This window comes from Trichomycterus rosablanca, chromosome 9 (assembly GCF_030014385.1).
Source record: "Trichomycterus rosablanca isolate fTriRos1 chromosome 9, fTriRos1.hap1, whole genome shotgun sequence".
In the NCBI taxonomy this organism is placed as follows: domain Eukaryota; kingdom Metazoa; phylum Chordata; class Actinopteri; order Siluriformes; family Trichomycteridae; genus Trichomycterus; species Trichomycterus rosablanca.
In genome coordinates this window covers 16,299,758-16,322,004 of record NC_085996.1, presented here as the reverse complement: position 1 = coordinate 16,322,004, position 22,247 = coordinate 16,299,758, and the positions used below count along the sequence as shown (strand labels likewise).

General features: G+C 36.8%; 1 protein-coding gene across 2 annotated transcripts in view; it reads left to right on the top strand.

The window, feature by feature from the left end:
* Positions 1-22,247, top strand: part of enpp1 (ectonucleotide pyrophosphatase/phosphodiesterase 1) — a 66,811-nt gene that overhangs the window by 18,157 nt on the left and 26,407 nt on the right. For both annotated transcript variants that reach the window (XR_010013705.1, XM_063001965.1), the window contains exons 3-13: positions 128-253; positions 5,831-5,956; positions 6,843-6,903; positions 6,987-7,084; positions 7,760-7,839; positions 10,407-10,526; positions 10,665-10,774; positions 10,950-11,015; positions 12,388-12,460; positions 17,183-17,291; positions 19,927-20,058. Coding sequence is in view for 1 of the 2 variants with exons in the window: in XM_063001965.1 (XP_062858035.1) it covers positions 128-253; positions 5,831-5,956; positions 6,843-6,903; positions 6,987-7,084; positions 7,760-7,839; positions 10,407-10,526; positions 10,665-10,774; positions 10,950-11,015; positions 12,388-12,460; positions 17,183-17,291; positions 19,927-20,058 (1,101 nt within the window). In the remaining variant the exon portion in view is untranslated. The remainder of the gene's footprint in view (positions 1-127; positions 254-5,830; positions 5,957-6,842; positions 6,904-6,986; positions 7,085-7,759; positions 7,840-10,406; positions 10,527-10,664; positions 10,775-10,949; positions 11,016-12,387; positions 12,461-17,182; positions 17,292-19,926; positions 20,059-22,247) is intronic.

Below are 22,247 nucleotides of genomic sequence, written 5' to 3'. Positions count from 1 at the left end.
TTTTTTACCATTTTGAAAATGTCAGCTTTTACAGTTATTTAATATTTAATTATTAAATCTTTAGGCATTTTATATTCATGTGTATATTTTGCATTTCACTAAAAGTTTATCAAATAACTACATACAGTGAGCACCTGTAGGAATAGATGTCTTTCTGAAAAAAGAAGCATCAGTGCAACTTGTTACTGCGACACAGCCTGTGTAAATGAAGGAAACTGCTGTCTGGACTATACAGAAGTGTGTGTTGAACCCAGTAAGTCACACATTTTGGTAATCTTTAAGATATAATTTTATGACACGTTTCTTAAGAAATACAGTTTTGATTAAAAATATTACAATAAAAATGTATAAACTTTTCTGCAGAGCTAGTTCTTGCTTTATGTTAAGTTTTTATCAGTTAAATAATATAGCAAATAAAAAAGAGAATGATTTATTTTAGAGTAACAGGTTATTTAGCCATGTCACAGTTGTTTAAACCTATACATAATACTGCTGATCTCAAAACCTACTGCTAGTCTAAATGGCCTTGTTGGGTTACAATATGAGTAAATCATTGGAAATAATCACCCTTACTTTGCTTCAGCTGTGATGCATTGTACAAACACCACCCAAAGATTTAAGTGTTCAAGGTGCGTTGCAACCATGATGAATAGAGATGGGACGATCGATCGGCTATGAATCGGTATCGGCCGATTTTTAATCAAAATATGCGATCGGCGATATTTCCTAAAAGTAGCCGATCCGATCGTGTGATATATAAAGATCACGTTAAGTTAACAGCTCAGTGGATTGATCCAGACTTTGAGCTACGACGCGCCAACCATCACATCACCATTCATCAACCATCGTACAGAAACCATCGTGAAAGCTCTTCATGACCTAAAATAACATCATTAACGTTGTGCATCATACATACCATGTAATTTTGCTGATTGTAATATTTACTTTAAAAAGATAATTCAACCCGGTCACATCTGAGTCGATTCTATCAGCACGTTATATAAACTCCTGGTTCACTTTGGTAAATCGTAAGCGGTTCTTACTTGTGATGTAGATGAGAACAGAAAACGTTACAGAGCCAATCAGAGGCAAAAGTTTATTCATTACCAAATTCGTTAGTTCAGGATCATCTGCTAAACTTTTAGGGTAATCAGAACTTTTAGCTCCACAGACGGAACGAGTCTGACTCGGTGACCGCTCTGTGGTAATAGCGGTTTAATTAAGCTTTTTAATTAAGCTTTTTAATGTAAGAAAGTCACACAATGTTCTGTAGTAGCTGGTGTTTATTTAAAACCACAGCATTTATTAATAACAGTAAAAACGGAGAGAGAAACTTACGCGTCACATTCGACTCCTGAATCAGAATCATTTAAAGCGACACTGTGAACAAAGCGTTTTTTTTAAAGAAACACACACACGCTGTTGCTTTCGGTTTATTTTCACTGTGAGGCTCTTTTTAAGTTTTTTTCAGACTAAACTGGATAACATTAAACCTGTGTGTGTGTGGTCAGTTAGACTAATAAGATATGTGTCCTGTGGGTGAAAAAAATAATTGTTTGGTTACTTTATTATTTACTGCTGATTTTGCGCTAAAAATTGCATGTCACCGCAATCGGTGCCAAAAACCCCGATCGTCCCATCTCTAATGATGAATACTATGAACCTGTCACCAAAGCTGAGAGAGAAAATATCATTTAATTGCACCAAAAGGGCAATAGGTATAAGAAGATTTTCAAGACCTTGAACATACCTAGAGACACCACTTAGAGTAGAGGTTCAGGAACACATAAAAATCCTGTACCGCTACAAAAGACTGACAGGATGATCTGATGAAGGCTTGGACAAATGTGTCAGTGGCAACCATAAATAGATAACTTAACAACCAAGCACTCCACTATGCTTGTTTCTGACCAAGAAGCACAAGAATTTGAATATGCCTGCAGAATTTTGGGATACAGTTTTATGAAGAGATCAGTCAAAGCTGGGACTGTTTGGCCATATGGATCAGCGGTTTGCCTGGCACAAAAAGGCAAAGTTTGCCAAAATTCTGTCAACTTTTTAAAATTGCTTATATGTATCAATAAATATACTTTTTCGGTTAACTGAGACATCTTGCAAAGTTTTATTTAATTGTTTATTTTTATTCTATACACATCACCATAATAGATAGACATATAATTGCACATAAACTTACATATATAAGGTAGAAATAAAAATATACAAATATTAGGAAAGCAAGTAAATTAAAGTAAAAATTTTAAGAGCAGGAATTAGAAGTACAACCCCAAATCAGAAAAAGTTGGGACAGTATGGAAAATGCAAATAAAACAAAAATGCAGTGTTCCTTACATTTATTTTGACATTTATGTCAGTGTGTACAGTATGAAACCAAGGTAATTGATATTTGTCTGGTCAACTTCATTCCATTTCTTAATATCTTAATATCTGACTCCTAACACATTCCAAAAAATTAGGGTTTTAGGGCTAGTAATGAGATAAAAAAAACTTAATGATGTGATTTCAAACAGGTGATGTCAACAGGTAATTGTAATCATGATTTGGTATAAAAGCAGTATCCACTAGAGTCTTTGAGGAGCGAAGATGATCTCCAGTTTGTTAACAAATGCCTGAGAATTTATTGGAATGTTATTTAAGGAAAGATTGTAGGGGATTTGCATATTTCACCCTCTACGGTGCATATTATCATAAAATGATACAAGGAATCTGATCCATCAGACGGCACTGCATAAACAATCGTCAATTATCAAAAGCTACTATAGTTACATCACACAGTGAAAACGTATTGTGGTCAGACAATATTTCAAAGCTTTTTTGGAAGAAAGCGATGCTGTATGCATTCAAAAAAAGTTGGAACAATCAGACAAATAGGACCATCCAGATTGTTATTAGTAACAAGTCCAAAAGCCAGGGTCTGTCATGGTATGTGAATGTGTCAGTGCTCTTGGCAAAGGTAATTTACAGTTCTGTGATGGCAGCATTAATGCAGTGGTTGTGCAAGTTATTTTCCTTGCATTTTTAACAAGACAATGCAAAACCACTTAAGAAATCAATTGACGTTGACCAAACAAAACATGAACTATCTTGGGTTTATACTGTTTGCAATAAAATAAAAGTCAAAGTAAATCTAAGAAACACTGTATTTGCATTTTCATACTGTCCCACCTTGGTGAGGGGGATACATTTTTCTAATTGCAACTGTACATGTTAATTGCATGTTCGGTGTTAGTGGTATGAAACATACATACTTACAGTAGTTATTTTCAGCCCTCCATACTTTAAAACTCTTCAACCATGACCCTACCATGTCCATGAGTATCACAAACAGAAGTGGATACAGGTCTAATACCATGCCTAAATTAGACTTAATGCCAATGCAGTCTTGACATCCTAAAGTTTATAAACCACTATATTATTCAAAGTATTCAAAGAAGACTGCTGAAATTAAACTCATGATGGACTTCCAGTTCCTTTTTTTTTTTTTTTTTTTTTTTTTTTTTTTTTTTTACTTTTTTCTTTGTCATGGATGCTCCATTTTTGTCAAGAAGCAGGTCTGTTGTACTCTTTTGTTTTTATCTTATATTGGACTGTGGTTTCTTTGAACTGGGCACAGCTGCATTACAAAAATACAAGATTGAAGAGGTTTCAAAGAGGTTTCATTCCCCAGACATATTTCATTTTAATTAAAAAGGGGGATTTACAAAAATATTTGAAAACAGTGCTTTCACATCTATGGTGTGTTACTCATTTGAGCCATAAGTTCCACTTTCCATTAAGCACCTGGTCCAATGATGTAACATAGTCACAGACCACAGAGTCTGGCTCTTTTACTTTTTAAACGCACTAAAAGTTTATTTAGTAAATTGTGTTTAAGCTTAAATGGGTTTGCCTTTATATGTTTATTAATGAAGAATAGATCTTTCTTTGGTTTCAAGCTCACCTACATTTATCAAATGTACTGTGAAAATTGGTATTGTTGCATTGTTAAATTAACCTGTTAGAATGTATAAAATCATTCTAAAAGCTTTCATAGTTTGAACAAATTTACACCTTTTGGTGCAATCTATGACCCCCTTTTTTAAGAGACATCAACAGCTACAAGACATGTTCTGCATGCTACCGCAATATAATAGCCGGTTCAGGTGCTAGATTAGCCTTTAGTCCTTTATCACATGTAATAGGACTTCAGTGACCTGCACCTCAACCCCACTGAACACATTTGGAATGATTTTTAGCCCAAAATCAGTGCCTAACCTCATAAATGCTCTTTTGACCAAATGGGAACATATTACCAAACATATCTGTTTACAAATCAAAAAGGCCTTCCCAAAATGGTGGTTGTAAGGCAGGGATGGGCTCTGTATTAATTTTTTTGGTTTTGAAACGGTATGTTTAACAAGATCATGGTAAGGTGTCCACAAACATTTGGCCCTATAATGTATGGCACTGAAGGCACTTTGTGGTTTCGAACTTGCTTAAAGAAAGAACAGCAGGAATTTCCACTTTCACTAGCAATTGTTCTGCTCAAAAGAAATGTGATGGAGCACGCTGGTAAATGCTTCTGTCCAAACTTTTGTTGAATCTGTTGTAGGTATAATATCTGGATTAAGCATTTAGTTACAAAATGAATGAAATTGGATAAAACAAACTATTTTTTCATATTTTACAAATTATTTTTATAGTAGCTTAGTATTCTTTGCCAAAATATGTGTATTATGGTCGTCATTGACTAGATTCTTTACAGGTTTTGATATACAACACAATTCCAATACAGTTGGGACAAGAGGTGAAATGTAAATCAAAAACAAAAAGCAGTACTTTGTAAAATGTCTTTTTTATAGTTCATTTAAAAAAAAAAAAGGTTAAAAAGGGTTTACGTTTTCAACTTAACCTACACACATATTCCAAATTTAAAGCCGGCAAAACATTCCAAAAAAGTTGGTGCAGGGGCAATGTAAGCATAAGAATTAGTATGTGAAATGATTAACAACTGTTAAGGAACTTTGCACATATGAACAGGTGATGTTATCATGATTGGGTATAAAAGAAGCATTATCGAAAGACATAGTTCCTTAGGAAAACAAATCAGTTGAGGTTTGCCACATTACAGATATGCCAAGCGAAATCCATATATCAACATTTAGTAACACCCGCAGTTTTTCTGGGTTTAAGTCCATCAGTAATGGACTGATTAAAAATGGAAACTCTGATGTGATCTGACAAATCTACCTTATAAATGTTTTCAGAAAAAAAGAATGTTGTGTTTTCTAGGCCAATCCCAGCTGTTACTTTCAGAAAAACTTCTGGAAGATAATGGAGTGGCTATTGCTGTTGTCTGACTTAAACCCCATAGAAAATCTTTGGTGGGATGCAAATCCAAGAAGCCATTGTTTATGTTTAGGATTCCTCAAATATGCTACCAAAAGCTGGTGTCTGGCTATTAAAGTACTAAAATGCTTGTAATTAATTGTTAAAAGAAGACCCTTAAGGATCTTAAGGGTTAAAACGTAGTCACCAAAAGTGGCATTTTGTGTTGAGTTTAAAGAAATCACTTGTTTGTCCAGCACATCCCTTTGAACAGCTTAAAAGTTTGTCAGGGCAGATTATCCTACTGAAAGAGGTCACTACCAGTAGTAAATGTTGTTATCATGTTTTCTCTTCATCATTATGAGTGATTAAGTGTAGGTTGCAGGGTACAAATTACAATTATATTCATTCGCAATCAAATCCACAACACACTAAAGTATGCAAAATGTCAAGGGGTCTGTATACTTTCACAACTCATTGTGAATTTATAACTGTGTGTTCAAAGGTAGGCTTTGGACATGCTCCAAATTCCGTTGTGGTGAGGAGAGGTTACCCAACAGCCTATGTTCTTGTGCTGAAGATTGTGTTCAAAGAGGTGACTGCTGTGCAAACTACTACACCAAATGTAAAGGTAAAGACATTATTTTAATTGGGCTAGATCCTAATTTGGTTTACACTCATGCAATTACCACTAATTTAGGCACAATTTCTTTGGGTCATTTTGCACTTTTACAGTTTCATATTCTCCCTGCAAACATTTACAGCATTTAGCAGACACTCTTCTCCTGAATGACAAGAAGTGCTTTCTTAGTAGGGTTGCAAGACTGGTGTCTGTTTTTTGACTTTGTAGGCAAGCATCATTGTTTTTAATTGCATGTGGGCAGCTATAGAAATCGTATAAAGAGAGCACAGCCGTGGGGTGATGTGGTAACCCTTGGGTAGACTAAGAACCAGGCACACATAGACATGAGAAGATCTGCCAGGAGAAAATTGCAGTAGTCCAGCATCAAAATGACAAGCGACTGGACAAAAATCTGAGTGGCTTCCAAAGAGAAGAATTCCAGAATATTTATGTTGTAAAACGAGAAAAGACATGATCAGGTCAGTTTAGGAACATGAGCTAGCTAGAATGACACCGAGTTTTCGTTCTTAGATGGTGTGATTTGAGTGTGATTAATTGAGATGACAAGAGAAGCACAGAGAAATAACCTTTGAAATAAATATTAGCTCAGTCTTGCTCTTGTTAAGTGTAAGATGATGAGCTGACCTCCTTAATGAGATGGATGCCAGAAATGCCAAGACGCGAGCTGAAACTTATAACTAAAAAAGCATAATGAATTAGGCAAAAAATGAATTGACTAAAAGTATGGATTACAGTTTGAGGGTGCATTAAATTGAATAGCTTCTTTAATTATGTTAACATATATTTTTTATCTATTTATATATATTTTCACATATTGTACTAAAAATTTATGGTAGTTATGGTTATTAGTTTGTGCTATTAATCATTTGTTCAGGAGAAAAAACATGGTTTGAAGAGGAGTGTGAGGAAATCAAGACACCACAATGTCCAGCAAGGTATTTTATACAACTGTTAATCCAGATTTCACCCAATAATTTAAAGCAGTTGATATTTTAAGATTTTCTATTTATTTTAACAGTTTTTCCAAACCACCACTAATACTTATATCGCTGGATGGCTTTAAAGCAAAGTACTTAAACAATTATGGTGGCCTGCTTCCAATCATTACCAAGCTAAGTATGTTTTATCCTTGTTTTACTGATATAATTACAGTTAGTGACAGCAGGGTGAAACAAGTATTTACTTTTGATGCACATATTCACTTCTAATTTATGCAAATAACATTGCAGTATTGTTTTATAAATATATAAAAGTATAAATTTTGACCCATTCCTTTTAGCACATTTTTGATCCAAGTGCTGTTAATTTTAATTCAGAATATTAGATAGGCCCTTTTTTAGAAGTAAATCTTGCTATTGATGCCCACACATAGGCATGATTGACTTTGCCGGTATTGAAGGTCAAATTGTTTTACCACAATACAATCGTGGGCTCTGCTTTCTGGTCAAGGCACCTGCACTAGCAATGGATGATTTTGGGAGCTAAGCGTGTCTGTATGATGCGGATTTCTCTGAGACTTCATTGTGGGCAGATGAATAGATGTGAACATCTCAGTCCTCCTTGGTTAGATCAGGGGGCAGTGTTAGCGACATGATTCCAGCGGTTAAGCATTGGGATCAAATAGAAAAAAGGGAAAATCAGGTTTGACTGACACTGTCAAATGACGCTGGTAGCAGTTTTTGAAAATTCTTTTTTGGTTGTTGTCTGGGACGAGTTCATGTGAATTAATTATTTTGTTGAGCTAATAGATTTGCAACTAAAAAAAAACAACTTACATTTGCTTTTTTCCAGAACAATGTGGAACCTCTACTCCATTTATGCGCCCTGCTTATCCTACTAAGACCTTTCCCAATCATTACACAATTGTAACAGTAAGTACTTTACAGTTATCATAAACTATCTTGTAACTAATGCAGAATTTAATTGGCAGGTAGTGTAGAGATTATGGAATATGACACTTGTGACCAAACCTAATCTGCTAGATAACTCTAATCTAAAGATAAAAATGCATTGATCAGTTTTTCAGTGTTATTAACAAAATATTTTTCTACCAAAATTATTTAAAACATGGCATAAACTTCCAATGTTATGTATAAGTCACACAGTTGTATGTCAGCCAAACCTAGCAACATCCACACAATTACAACCCCAAATCAGAAAATGTTGGGACAGTATAGAACAGATCCAAGGTCGCAAGGGACAAGTTGTCTAACCTGCTGCAAAACCTTGATGCTTTCTCTGTTTCTCATCTCAGTTGTATAAAACTTGGGCATTACTCTTGATTCAGACCTCTTTTTTGATGCACACAGTAATATTATTAGTGTTACATTTTCATCTTCGTAATATTGTCAAAATAAGAGATCTACATTTTGTTAATAACACTGAAAAACTGATCCAAGCATTTTATCTTTAGATTAGATTCATCACGGTGCCTAATTGCCGTGAGGTAAAATCTGTAAAAAAAATCTAGACAGCTTTTTGTTTTTAATAAAGCTGCATGAACAACAAAGCAAAACCTGTTGTGAAACCTTTTTTTTTTTTTGACAAACTGTGTGACATTAGAAGAGCTTAAAAAACCCCACAACTGGCTAATCTGGCAGTGGCCTTATTATAACCAAGCAGAAGCTTTACCTGATACAAGTAAACAGTATTTTAACAAGCAAAACCTACTGATGGAACAGAGGAAATCAGCTGTAGCATCTGCTTGTTTGAAATAAAATCTGCAGCCACTGTCCCTTTGAGCATAATATTAAACTCTCCTGCTCAAATTAATTAAATATGAATGTGCTTCTAATGGAAACAGCTAAATAACTGAACAATGTCTAATGATTCATGTGAATCTCATTCTCATGAAATATCTCATTTGAATTGCTGTTGTTTGGTTAAATCTGTATGTGCATTGTTCAGTATATACAGACAAATTATTTCTATGTACATAAGTACTGTGTTTGGAGTCCTGCTTTCTTACAAACAATTGCAAATGAGTTGCTAAAATATAAAATCCAGTGTGTTTTTTGTAAATATAGGTTCACTCCTTATTTTTTCCCTGTAACATGTTAAGACACATGATTGTTTACTACTGTGTGCCATTAATTGGACTACTTTGCCAAATGTATTAAAGACTATAAAACACATCTTACTTGAATGTCCACATTTAAACACTTCCAGATCAACATATTACTTAGAAGGATCCCTTTGATATAAATGTTGTAATGACAATAGCCTTATGCCTGCCAAGTATATGCTATGAAGATAGCCTATGTAGCTGTTATGGCAGTAACACCAAACTGACAAACAAAGTAAAGGCAAAACTAAATAAAGACATTAATTAATCATGATTTAAAATGGAATTTCAGTCATGCAAGTCTTCTGCTATTTAACCATACATAGCCCACTCCTTCTGTAGCTTTGCGTATTGTAAAGAACCACGTTTTCAATTGTTGACAGTTCTGAATTAAATGTAGGTCAGTTTAGCACCTGTAAACTGAACTGTATTCTATGCTGTTAAAACACATGCAGTATGTAACTGGCTTATGTCATGTTAAAATAGGCATAGACATATCTAATAAGTAGTAAACTTTATTTAAAAAATAGCATCTCTTGATAGTCATTTTCTTCTTTAGCCCAAAAACAACAGGTTTACTTATTAGACCACAATGCTTATTTGTGCCTTAGACTAATTAAGGTAAGGTCAAGCCCCAAGATGTCATCAGCATTGCTGATATTTTTGTTGACATATGACTTTCACTATGCATTGTGCAGCCTTAACTTGCATCGAATGAATTCCAATTCCAATAAATGCAGTCTTGAATGCAGGAAGAAATTGTTTCTTGACAATGGGTAGTCAGCTATTTCTGAGACCATGTGGTGTTAAAGTCATCACTAAAGCATTGCAGTGAATTTAACCTGCCAGAGGTAGGATCTTACAGAGCACAGTATTGCATGGAGAGCCCCACACTGGCATCACCAATCAACCTCCTCTTGCGCTGCCAGCAGAGGCAGTAAGTGCAGCAGCAATGAGAAACCCCTGCTCAACCCCCTGCCGACTCAACCAGTCATGTCTGTGTACTCCACCTTTACATGATGCTTCTTCTAAATCCAAACATGATTCTAAATCCAAACATGATGATCACTAGTTTCATAGTCTCATGTTACCCCTGCCCTAACTTTTCTGATACATGTTCTAGGCATCAATTTTAGAAAAAAACATTTATTTACTTAAATTTATTTCAGCATCAGATATCTTACATTTGTTCTGATTTGTTAAAATTCAGGTAAAAGTGAATTTACAAATAACCGCTTTCTGTTTGTATTAGCGTTTTTTTTAATTGACATTCAGATTTGAGGATTTTTTGCTTGCTGTAGGATTTTAAGTTAGTTTTTTGTTCTTATTATGCTGCATTCCGAAGATATTGTACTTATATTTTATTTTTTACAGGGTCTGTATCCAGAGTCACATGGAATTGTTGACAATAAGATGTATGATGTTAGTCTTAATGCCACCTTCAGTTTAAGAGACAATGAGAAGTTTAACCCACGGTGGTACCAGGGTGAACCAGTAAGTGACTTGATAAAATTTCCTTTGATTTTCAGATTTAAAAATGTCTGTCCACTTGAAGACATTTGATCCTTACAAAAAGTTAAGCAAATCAATTTAAATGTAAATTATAGTTGGGGGCTCTTTACTATTTTGTAGGTTTGGATTACAGCCATGAACAACGAACTCAAATCTGCTACATTCTTTTGGCCAGGATCAGATGTACCCATTAAAGGAAAATTTCCGAATTTTTATAGAACATATGATAAGTGAGTAGATTTTAAGTAAGTAATTTGTTCTTATATTTACACTAATTGTAATGGACTAGTACTTTATTTTAATCCAATTTCTTAAACTATACAAGGGCAAGGTGAAAAGTGTTTCTCAAACTTTGTAAATACAGTGAAAATATAGGTTTTTTTAAACTTTCTTTTGTTATTTTAGGAATATTCCATTTGAAAAAAGAGTGACCACAATTTTTGAATGGTTGAGTTTGCCTCAAGGAGAAAGGTAATAAATATTATGCAAAAAATTTGTACATGAGTATATTTTCTTAAAGCAAAACGAAACACAAACACATAATCACACACACACACACACACACACACACACATGGTTTGACCTATTGGATGGTGCTCTTTATACTTTGTAATTAATGTTATTTGCAACTGCTGTGCCTAGTCTCTCTCTTTTTTTAAATAATAATAATTAAAAACAGATTTGTGTCTGGTTAAATTTCTTGGAGGGTGAGTGCTCTGGGTGGCTCAGTGGTTTAATGCATCCCACTGCTGGGATGTCAGGCTCTTGAGTTTGAATCCTAGCTGTGCTATCGACCTCCCTAATTAGCTGTGCCTGAGAGATGGAGGTCGATTAAGTTTTTGCAATTGCAGCCTCTGCTAGCTGGTTAAAGGTGCTTGCATGAGAACTGGACTGCGTAAATACAGTGGTGCATGTCTCATGCTATATGGTACATAAAACCAGATTTATCATGGTAGATTCAAAAACTTCTTTTCTAATATTATTGAATCATTGAGAATTGATAAATATTAACCTGGACTACAGTAATGAAATCTTTGGCTACCCCTCAAGATAAGGCTAGTTGCTAAGGTAATAGCTAATAGCTTATTCTTTAAAACTATTGTATATTACAAAGATTTTAAAATATTTATTCACTTTAGTGTCTGCAGCAGCACCAGGGAGTATTTAATTTCTTTAAAATTTTAAATATGAACAAAGTGGTATGTATTTATAAGCATTAGCAAGTATGTTGATACAAACAAAATTGATAGGGGAAAATATGTCATTATATGTATTTATATATTATTTATATAATATATGTACAGTATTACAGATAAATCACATTCTTAAATACTGCAAACAATTATTTGTAATTGCAACTGGGAGCAATTTGTTCACAAGTGAAAAGATCATGGAACTACAAATCCTAAGGTGTAAATGGACCAATGCAACATAGAATAACATGCTGTCAGACTAATATAAAATCAGGCATTTAAAAATGCAGGCAACCTAAAAACAACAACAAACTAATAACCAATAAACTACACTGCAGTTAAACAATAGTCCCAAATATAAAACCCTAACCCTAACTTTATAAGGAAAAGTGAAGATGCTTTCATGGCCTAGCAAAATTCCTGAAAAAATTTCCAAGAGAAACATTTAAAATGCTGCTAAAGTAAATTATTTTTCACCATAGATATTTGTTATAGCCATCAACAGAATTGGAATAAACTAGCAATGGTATTAATTTGTGATGTTTAACTAGTTTCTCTATCAGTTCTTTTTAAGCTTTTATTTGTTTATGCTTATGCTTATATAATTGTTACCCCCTACTGTTGTAAGATTTGTATTTTTTTGACTATAGGCCCAACTTTTACACTTTATATTTGGAACAACCTGATAAAGCTGGACATATATATGGACCAGGGAGCAGCCAGGTAAACTTTTGTTTAAAACATTTGTTACTGCTTCTTAAAAGTCATTAGTAATTAAGCATTGATTCAGAATAAGCACATAATCTTACATTTATTACATAATCAGCAGAAAACTATATGAATAGGACAATAAAGTAATATCAGTAATATTCCTATCAACAATTACTGTGGGGCAATGGTGCAGCAGGTGGTGAGATGTAGGCAGGTTTTATACTCTTCTAGGGACACTTGCGGTGTGGAGTTTAGCATGTTTTTTGTGACCATGGGTTTCCTCAATGTACTTTCCTTACACCTCCAATATATGGCAGAAGGAAAATGTTTCTAAAGTTGAATGAAATAATGAGATAATAATGACGAAAGTTACAAAAATCATCATTTTTTGAAAAAAAAAAAAAGTAATGTAGTGTAAAAACAACTAGTTTGTGAAATATGTTTTGCATTTTTTGTGTATCTATTGTTCTACATTTAGTTAAATTTAAGCTTAAAGTCTCAAAGAGTAAATCTGTATGCCATGAGCACTAATACAAGCTTAAACAACAACAACAAACCCTGTCATTTGAACATTAAGCTAGAAATAAAATAGATGCATTTTGTTTTATTTTTGTTCTGTAGAAAAAAATGTGTATTAATTTCATAAACAATTTAAAAGATTGTTTTAGTAGACCACACATGTTTTCATTGTGCAGCTGTCTATTTTAAGAACAATGAGTCTTAACAAAAACTAAAACTGTGACCTTATGCAAAGAAAATTGGCTTTGATGGTTTGATGTGACATAAGAACCATTGCAAGAATGCACTGGTGTCAGTATTTACCTGGGCTTAGTGGCTGCTGTGCTCAATTAAAGTGTAACAGGATGAATCACAAATTGGTGAACCAAGTTGTACCATATGAACTCAATATGCATGCTTAACCTGGCAGAAAAATTCTGAGGCTAAAGAGCTAGAAAAAAAGGAGAAAACAACTAACAGAATACAGCTGGCCAAAATAACAGACACTAAAAGCAAAATAAAACCAAACCAAAAATTCAATCCCAAAAAATTCACTAACCAAGAAACTGAGTTACCAACCCACTAACTACTCGTGATAACCCCTGTTCTTGGAAAAAAAAGCATAAAGAAAGAGGAACTGACGGTGGCTGTAAAGGAACAGCACAGTCAGTCTACCACCTGACACAGCCTGCATCCAGTGTTAATCCAGCTGTGGGGCTCCGGTGATAAAGGTGCTAAGGACAGCTCAGCACTGGCTAAGTTCTTTGTTCTTTGATCATAGAAACCAAAACTTATGGCCTTACTGAAAGTGCAGGCATCAAATAAGCAAAAGCATGCATCACAATACAACAAGACCATGGTGAGGTGGCCATTCTTGCCAGTAAATAAAGGCTCTTTCAGTTGCAGCAAATTTACACTGATGAGGCACAGGAACTGCCTGATTAAAGGAGACATCACTGTTAGTCATCTGTGCCTCCATTCTCCATTCTGACCATAAATTTTTGCCTTTGTCATTACAATCCTAGTACTGCAATGACATATGTAGCTTTGAAAAGGTATTTACTCTCCTCCCATTCTTTCTATTTTTGTATATTTGGCACACGTTTTAGATCAAACCACTTTTAATATAAGTCAATATTGTTAACACAAAATGCTTTGTTAAATGATGAGTTCATGTGGCTAAGTCAAAGTACTGACATGAATTCCATTCAGATGTTGTGGCAAGACCTTAAAGAGGCAGTTTATGCTCAAAAACCCTCCAATATAGCCTATTTAAAGCAATTCTACAAAGAAAAGTGGGCCAAAGTTTCTACACAGTGATGTAAAAGCGTAAGATATCACAAACATTTGATTGCAATTGTTACTACAAGTAATGTGTCATAACCCTTTATTAGATTTAGGGGGCAGTTACATTTTCCCAAGGATGATACAGTCTTTAAATAAATAAATCTTTATCTTTAACACATGGAATGATCATTCAAAAGCTGCATTTTGTGTTTACTTGCATTGTCTTTTTCTTATACTTAAACGTGACAATTTAGTAAAACTAGAAGAAAGTGGATGCAGGGCAAATACTTATACATAGCACAGCTTAGATTTTAAAAAATAGCACATACTTTTTTTATATACTTTAACAAACATATGAATAGTTAGGGTAAGCAGTATAATGCAGAGTGGTGCACAGTGTGTAACTAGTACACAGTGTGTACAGTAAATAATATATATATATATATATATATACTGTATATATATATATATATACGTATATATGTATACAGTATATACAGTTATTAATATATACAGTGTATCACAAAAGTGAGTACACCCCTCACATTTCTGCAGATATTTAAGTATATCTTTTCATGGGACAACACTGACAAAATGACACTTTGACACAATGAAAAGTAGTCTGTGTGCAGCTTATATAACAGTGTAAATTTATTCTTCCCTCAAAATAACTCAATATACAGCCATTAATGTCTAAACCACCGGCAACAAAAGTGAGTACACCCCTAAGAGACTACATCCCTAAATGTCCAAATTGAGCACTGCTTGTCATTTTCCCTCCAAAATGTCATGTGACTCGTTAGTGTTACTAGGTCTCAGGTGTGCATAGGGAGCAGGTGTGTTCAATTTAGTAGTACAGCTCTCACACTCTCTCATACTGGTCACTGAAAGTTCCAACATGGCACCTCATGGCAAAGAACTCTCTGAGGATCTTAAAAGACGAATTGTTGCGCTACATGAAGATGGCCAAGGCTGCAAGAAGATTGCCAACACCCTGAAACTGAGCTGCAGCACAGTGGCCAAGATCATCCAGCATTTTAAAAGAGCAGGGTCCACTCAGAACAGACCTCGCGTTGGTCGTCCAAAGAAGCTGAGTGCACGTGCTCAGCGTCACATCCAACTGCTGTCTTTGAAAGATAGGCGCAGGAGTGCTGTCAGCATTGCTGCAGAGATTGAAAAGGTGGGGGGTCAGCCTGTCAGTGCTCAGACCATACGCCGCACACTACATCAAATTGGTCTGCATGGCTGTCACCCCAGAAGGAAGCCTCTTCTGAAGTCTCTACACAAGAAAGCCCGCAAACAGTTTGCTGAAGACATGTCAACAAAGGACATGGATTACTGGAACCATGTCCTATGGTCTGATGAGACCAAGATTAATTTGTTTGGTTCAGATGGTCTCAAGCATGTGTGGCGGCAATCAGGTGAGGAGTACAAAGATAAGTGTGTCATGCCTACAGTCAAGCATGGTGGTGGGAATGCCATGGTCTGGTGCTGCATGAGTGCAGCAGGTGTTGGGGAGTTACATTTCATTGAGGGACACATGAACTCCAATATATACTGTGAAATACTGAAGCAGAGCATGATCCCCTCCCTCCGGAAACTAGGTCGCAGGGCAGTATTCCAGCATGATAATGACCCCAAACACACCTCTAAGACGACCACTGCTTTATTGAAGAGGCTGAGGGTAAAGGTGATGGACTGGCCAAGCATGTCTCCAGACCTAAACCCAATAGAACATCTTTGGGGCATCCTCAAGCGGAAGGTGGAGGAGCGCAATGTCTCGAATATCCGCCAGCTCCGTGATGTCGTCATGGAGGAGTGGAAAAGCATTCCAGTGGCAACCTGTGAAGCTCTGGTAAACTCCATGCCCAGGAGAGTTAAGGCAGTTCTGGGAAATAATGGTGGCCACACAAAATATTGACACTTAAGGAACTTTCACTAAGGGGTGTACTCACTTTTGTTGCCGGTGGTTTAGACATTAATGGCTGTATATTGAGTTATTTTGAGGGAAGAATAAATTTACACTGTTATATAAGCTGCACACAGACTACTTTTCATTGTGTCAAAGTGTCATTTTGTCAGTGTTGTCCCATGAAAAGATATACTTAAATATCTGCAGAAATGTGAGGGGTGTACTCACTTTTGTGATACACTGTACATCGATCAACCATAACAATAAAACCACCTCCTTGTTTCTACACTCACTGTCCATTTTCTTAGCTCCACTTACCATAGAGAAGCACTTTGTAGTTCTGCAATTACTGACTGTAGTCCATCTGTTTCTCAGCATTTTTTGTTGTCAGTGGTCAGCCCCTTTTCATGCTGTTCTTCAATGGTCAGGACTCTCCCAGGACCACCACAGAGTAGGTATAATTTGGGTGGTGGGTCATTCTCAGCACTGCAGTGACACGTACATGGTGGTGTGTGTTGTGGTGGTATGAGTGGATAAGACACAGCAGTTCTGATGGAGTTTTTAAACACCTCACTGTCACTGCTGGACTGAGAATAGTTCACCAACCAAAAATATATCCAGCTAACAGCACCCTGTGGGCAAGTCCTGTGACCACTGATAAAGATTTCAAAGATTACCAACTCAAACAGCAGCAATAGATGAGCGATTGTCTCTGACTTTACATTTACAAGGTGGATCAACTAGGTAGGAGTGTCTAATAGAGTGGACAGTGAGTGGACACGGTATTTAAAAACTTCAGAGCGCTGCTGTGTCTGATTCACTCATACCAGCACAACACACACTAACACACCACCACCATGTTACTGTCACTGCAGTGCTGAGAATTATCCATCACCTAAATAATTACTACAAAGTACCATATGGTAAATGGAGCTAATAAAATGGACTGTGAGTGTAGAAACAAGAGGTGGTTTTAATGTTATGGCTGATCGGTATATATATTCCAACATGAACTTTTTTTACATTTTGTGTTTCAGGTGATTGAGGCTCTAATGAATGTTGACAAGATTATAGGAATGATAATGGATGGTCTAAAGCAGAGAAAACTCCATAAGTGTGTCAATCTGGTTCTTCTCTCAGACCATGGTAATTATGTAATTAGGTAATTTATGTAACATCAAGGAACACATTTTATTTATTTAGTATATACATGTAGCGTACTTATTATAATATTTTTCTATATATATATATATATATATATACATATATATACAGGGGTTGGACAATGAAACTGAAACACCTGGTTTTAGACCACAATAATTTATTAGTATGGTGTAGGGCCTCCTTTTGCGGCCAATACAGCGTCAATTCATCTTGGAAATGACATATACAAGTCCTGCACAGTGGTCAGAGGGATTTTAAGCCATTCTTCTTGCAGGATAGTGGCCAGGTCACTACGTGATGCTGGTGGAGGAAAACGTTTCCTGACTCGCTTCTCCAAAACACCCCAAAGTGGCTCAATAATATTTAGATCTGGTGACTGTGCAGGCCATGGGAGATGTTCAACTTCACTTTCATGTTCATCAAACCAATCTTTCACCAGTCTTGCTGTGTGTATTGGTGCATTGTCATCCTGATAGACGGCACCGCCTTCAGGATACAATGTTTGAACCATTGGATGCACATGGTCCTCCAGAATGGTTCGGTAGTCCTTGGCAGTGACGCGCCCATCTAGCACAAGTATTGGGCCAAGGGAATGCCATGATATGGCAGCCCAAACCATCACTGATCCACCCCCATGCTTCACTCTGGGCATGCAACAGTCTGGGTGGTACGCTTCTTTGGGGCTTCTCCACACCGTAACTCTCCCGGATGTGGGGAAAACAGTAAAGGTGGACTCATCAGAGAACAATACATGTTTCACATTGTCCACAGCCCAAGATTTGCGCTCCTTGCACCATTGAAACCGACGTTTGGCATTGGCACGAGTGACCAAAGGTTTGGCTATAGCAGCCCGGCCGTGTATATTGACCCTGTGGAGCTCCCGACGGACAGTTCTGGTGGAAACAGGAGAGTTGAGGTGCACATTTAATTCTGCCGTGATTTGGGCAGCCGTGGTTTTATGTTTTTTGGATACAATCCGGGTTAGCACCCGAACATCCCTTTCAGACAGCTTCCTCTTGCGTCCACAGTTAATCCTGTTGGATGTGGTTTGTCCTTCTTGGTGGTACGCTGACATGTCTTGGTCACAGATGCGCCAGCAAGACGTGCACCAACAATTTGTCCTCTTTTGAACTCTGGTATGTCACCCATAATGTTGTGTGCATTGCAATATTTTGAGCAAAACTGTGCTTTTACCCTGCTAATTGAACCTTCACACTCTGCTCTTACTGGTGCAATGTGCAATTAATGAAGATTGGCCACCAGACTGGTCCAATTTAGCCATGAAACCTCCCACACTAAAATGACAGGTGTTTCAGTTTCATTGTCCATTATTATATATTTATATTTTTTAAAACATTTCTATATTTTTTGTATAATATATATTTTGACTATTTTGTATTTTTTGTCATTACTGTGGCTGAGCAGTCACTAAAGCATTTTACTGTCAGTTGTACTGTGTATGACTATGTATGTGACAAATACACCTTGATTTGATTTGATTTGATTTGATATGACACCTGCTAATGGGTAAAATTAGTTTTTAGATTTGTCCTGTATGAGCAATGGCTGTATGAGGTGAATTTGTATTATTATGCCATTTTACCAGGACTCATATTATACAATCTTACTAAACAAGAAATTAATTGATTTGTGAGCTTTTTGAATTACATAAAGTACATAGTTGGCCAAAACATTAGGGTGATCCTAAGGTGGTCAAAGGCATTGCAACGCCTATTTCATAACAATTATGTGTGTCACAGTTAGGAATATATTTAATGTTGAACCAATGATAGTTACTTGTGGTATGCAAGGAGTGCTCACAGGCATTGGTTGGTGAGTACCCACAAACAGTGGTCAGAGAAGGGACAAGACACAAACCACCTACAGATTGTTGGTTGCCCAGACTTAATAATGCCAGAGTACATGAAGGCTATGGCATCTGGTACTGAACAACAGAACAAGGCTACTGTGGCTTGCCATCAAAAGCACCTACAATAGGCACACAGGCAGTGGAACTGGACACTGGCGCAGTGTAAGAAGATTGAACAGGATGGCACCAAGATGCACTGTAGGATGATACACCATTCATTGTTGAAAAGTTAAAGAACCTGCTGGTAATGCCCTGGTGACTTTCCTTACGTGATGGCAATCCCTATGTGAACCCGCATTGTGCAATAAAAAGAAGCGCTTGGCAACTGCACAAGTTTTGTATTTTCTTCTTCTTCTTCTTCTTCTTTGTAGGAGGCATGTTAGGTACTGCTCTTTTGAGCCAGGGTAGGGGTCTGCAGCAGTGGAGGGGAGACATAACCAGGATATTTGCATATAACTAGATTGGGAAAAAGGGAAAAAAATACATAAATATAATTTTTTTAATTAACATTAATTCATATTGTGGTGGGTTGTGATAGCTTTGCATTTAAAGTTCAGCACTAGTGTTTTTTAATGACGCTGAGGGCCTTTAAGGAAGGCATAGATTATCAAATCTTCAGCTATATGCTAATATGTCATTATGGTAATCTTATTAGTTCCTGACATAAAATCATTTGCCAAAAGAAAAAATGCTAAGTCAATGGAATCTCTGTGCTTTTGATGTTGTCATTTTTTTTGTGAAAACCAGGAATGGAGGAAGCTTCGTGTGAAAAAGCTGTATATATTTCATCATACCAGGATAACACTGATGACTTTACAGTACTCCAGGGTCCTGCTCCAAGGATCCGCCCCAGACGACTTCCTGAACAATTCTTTACCTGTAAGTCCTTGCTTAAATTTACAGTAAGTCCTTGCTTAGAGTTACAAATAATAATTTTTAAAACTGTATGTAATGCAAATAAACAAAGCAGTAATTTGTTTATCCCCTTTGACCTGTGTAGAAACAAAAAGAGTATTACCTTAACATTTTACTAATATTTTACCTATATATATATATATATATATATATATATATATATATATATATATATATATATATATATATATATATATATATACAGTATATATATATACGTATATAGACTGTTGCATGCCCAGAGTGAAGCATGGGGGTGGATCAGTGATGGTTTGGGCTGCCATATCATGGCATTCCCTTGGCCCAATACTTGTGCTAGATGGGCGCGTCACTGCCAAGGACTACCGAACCATTCTGGAGGACCATGTGCATCCAATGGTTCAAACATTGTATCCTGAAGGCGGTGCCGTGTATCAGGATGACAATGCACCAATACACACAGCAAGACTGGTGAAAGATTGGTTTGATGAACATGAAAGTGAAGTTGAACATCTCCCATGGCCTGCACAGTCACCAGATCTAAATATTATTGAGCCACTTTGGGGTGTTTTGGAGAAGCGAGTCAGGAAACGTTTTCCTCCACCAGCATCACGTAGTGACCTGGCCACTATCCTGCAAGAAGAATGGCTTAAAATCCCTCTGACCACTGTGCAGGACTTGTATATGTCATTTCCAAGACGAATTGATGCTGTATTGGCCGCAAAAGGAGGCCCTACACCATACTAATAAATTATTGTGGTCTAAAACCAGGTGTTTCAGTTATTTTGTCCAACCCCTGTATATAGACTGTTGCATGCCCAGAGTGAAGCATGGGGGTGGATCAGTGATGGTTTGGGCTGCCATATCATGGCATTCCCTTGGCCCAATACTTGTGCTAGATGGGCGCGTCACTGCCAAGGACTACCGAACCATTCTGGAGGACCATGTGCATCCAATGGTTCAAACATTGTATCCTGAAGGCGGTGCCGTGTATCAGGATGACAATGCACCAATACACACAGCAAGACTGGTGAAAGATTGGTTTGATGAACATGAAAGTGAAGTTGAACATCTCCCATGGCCTGCACAGTCACCAGATCTAAATATTATTGAGCCACTTTGGGGTGTTTTGGAGAAGCGAGTCAGGAAACGTTTTCCTCCACCAGCATCACGTAGTGACCTGGCCACTATCCTGCAAGAAGAATGGCTTAAAATCCCTCTGACCACTGTGCAGGACTTGTATATGTCATTTCCAAGACGAATTGATGCTGTATTGGCCGCAAAAGGAGGCCCTACACCATACTAATAAATTATTGTGGTCTAAAACCAGGTGTTTCAGTTATTTTGTCCAACCCCTGTATATAGACTGTTGCATGCCCAGAGTGAAGCATGGGGGTGGATCAGTGATGGTTTGGGCTGCCATATCATGGCATTCCCTTGGCCCAATACTTGTGCTAGATCGGCGCGTCACTGCCAAGGACTACCGAACCATTCTGGAGGACCATGTGCATCCAATGGTTCAAACATTGTATCCTGAAGGCGGTGCCGTGTATCAGGATGACAATGCACCAATACACACAGCAAGACTGGTGAAAGATTGGTTTGATGAACATGAAAGTGAAGTTGAACATCTCCCATGGCCTGCACAGTCACCAGATCTAAATATTATTGAGCCACTTTGGGGTGTTTTGGAGAAGCGAGTCAGGAAACGTTTTCCTCCACCAGCATCACGTAGTGACCTGGCCACTATCCTGCAAGAAGAATGGCTTAAAATCCCTCTGACCACTGTGCAGGACTTGTATATGTCATTTCCAAGACGAATTGATGCTGTATTGGCCGCAAAAGGAGGCCCTACACCATACTAATAAATTATTGTGGTCTAAAACCAGGTGTTTCAGTTATTTTGTCCAACCCCTGTATATATGTATATACAGTCAAGCCGGACTGCACACCCTTTTCACCTCCTCCACATTTTATTACATTACAAACTCATTCTATAATAGAGTGAGTTCATTTTTTGTCACAAAATTCTACACAAAATAGCCCACAATGATGAAGTGAAAGCAGATTTTTAGACATTTGTGCTAATTTATTAAAAATCTAAATGTTAAATATCATATGTACACAAGCGTGCACACCCTTTGATATGACACCCAAAAGTATGCTGAGGTGCA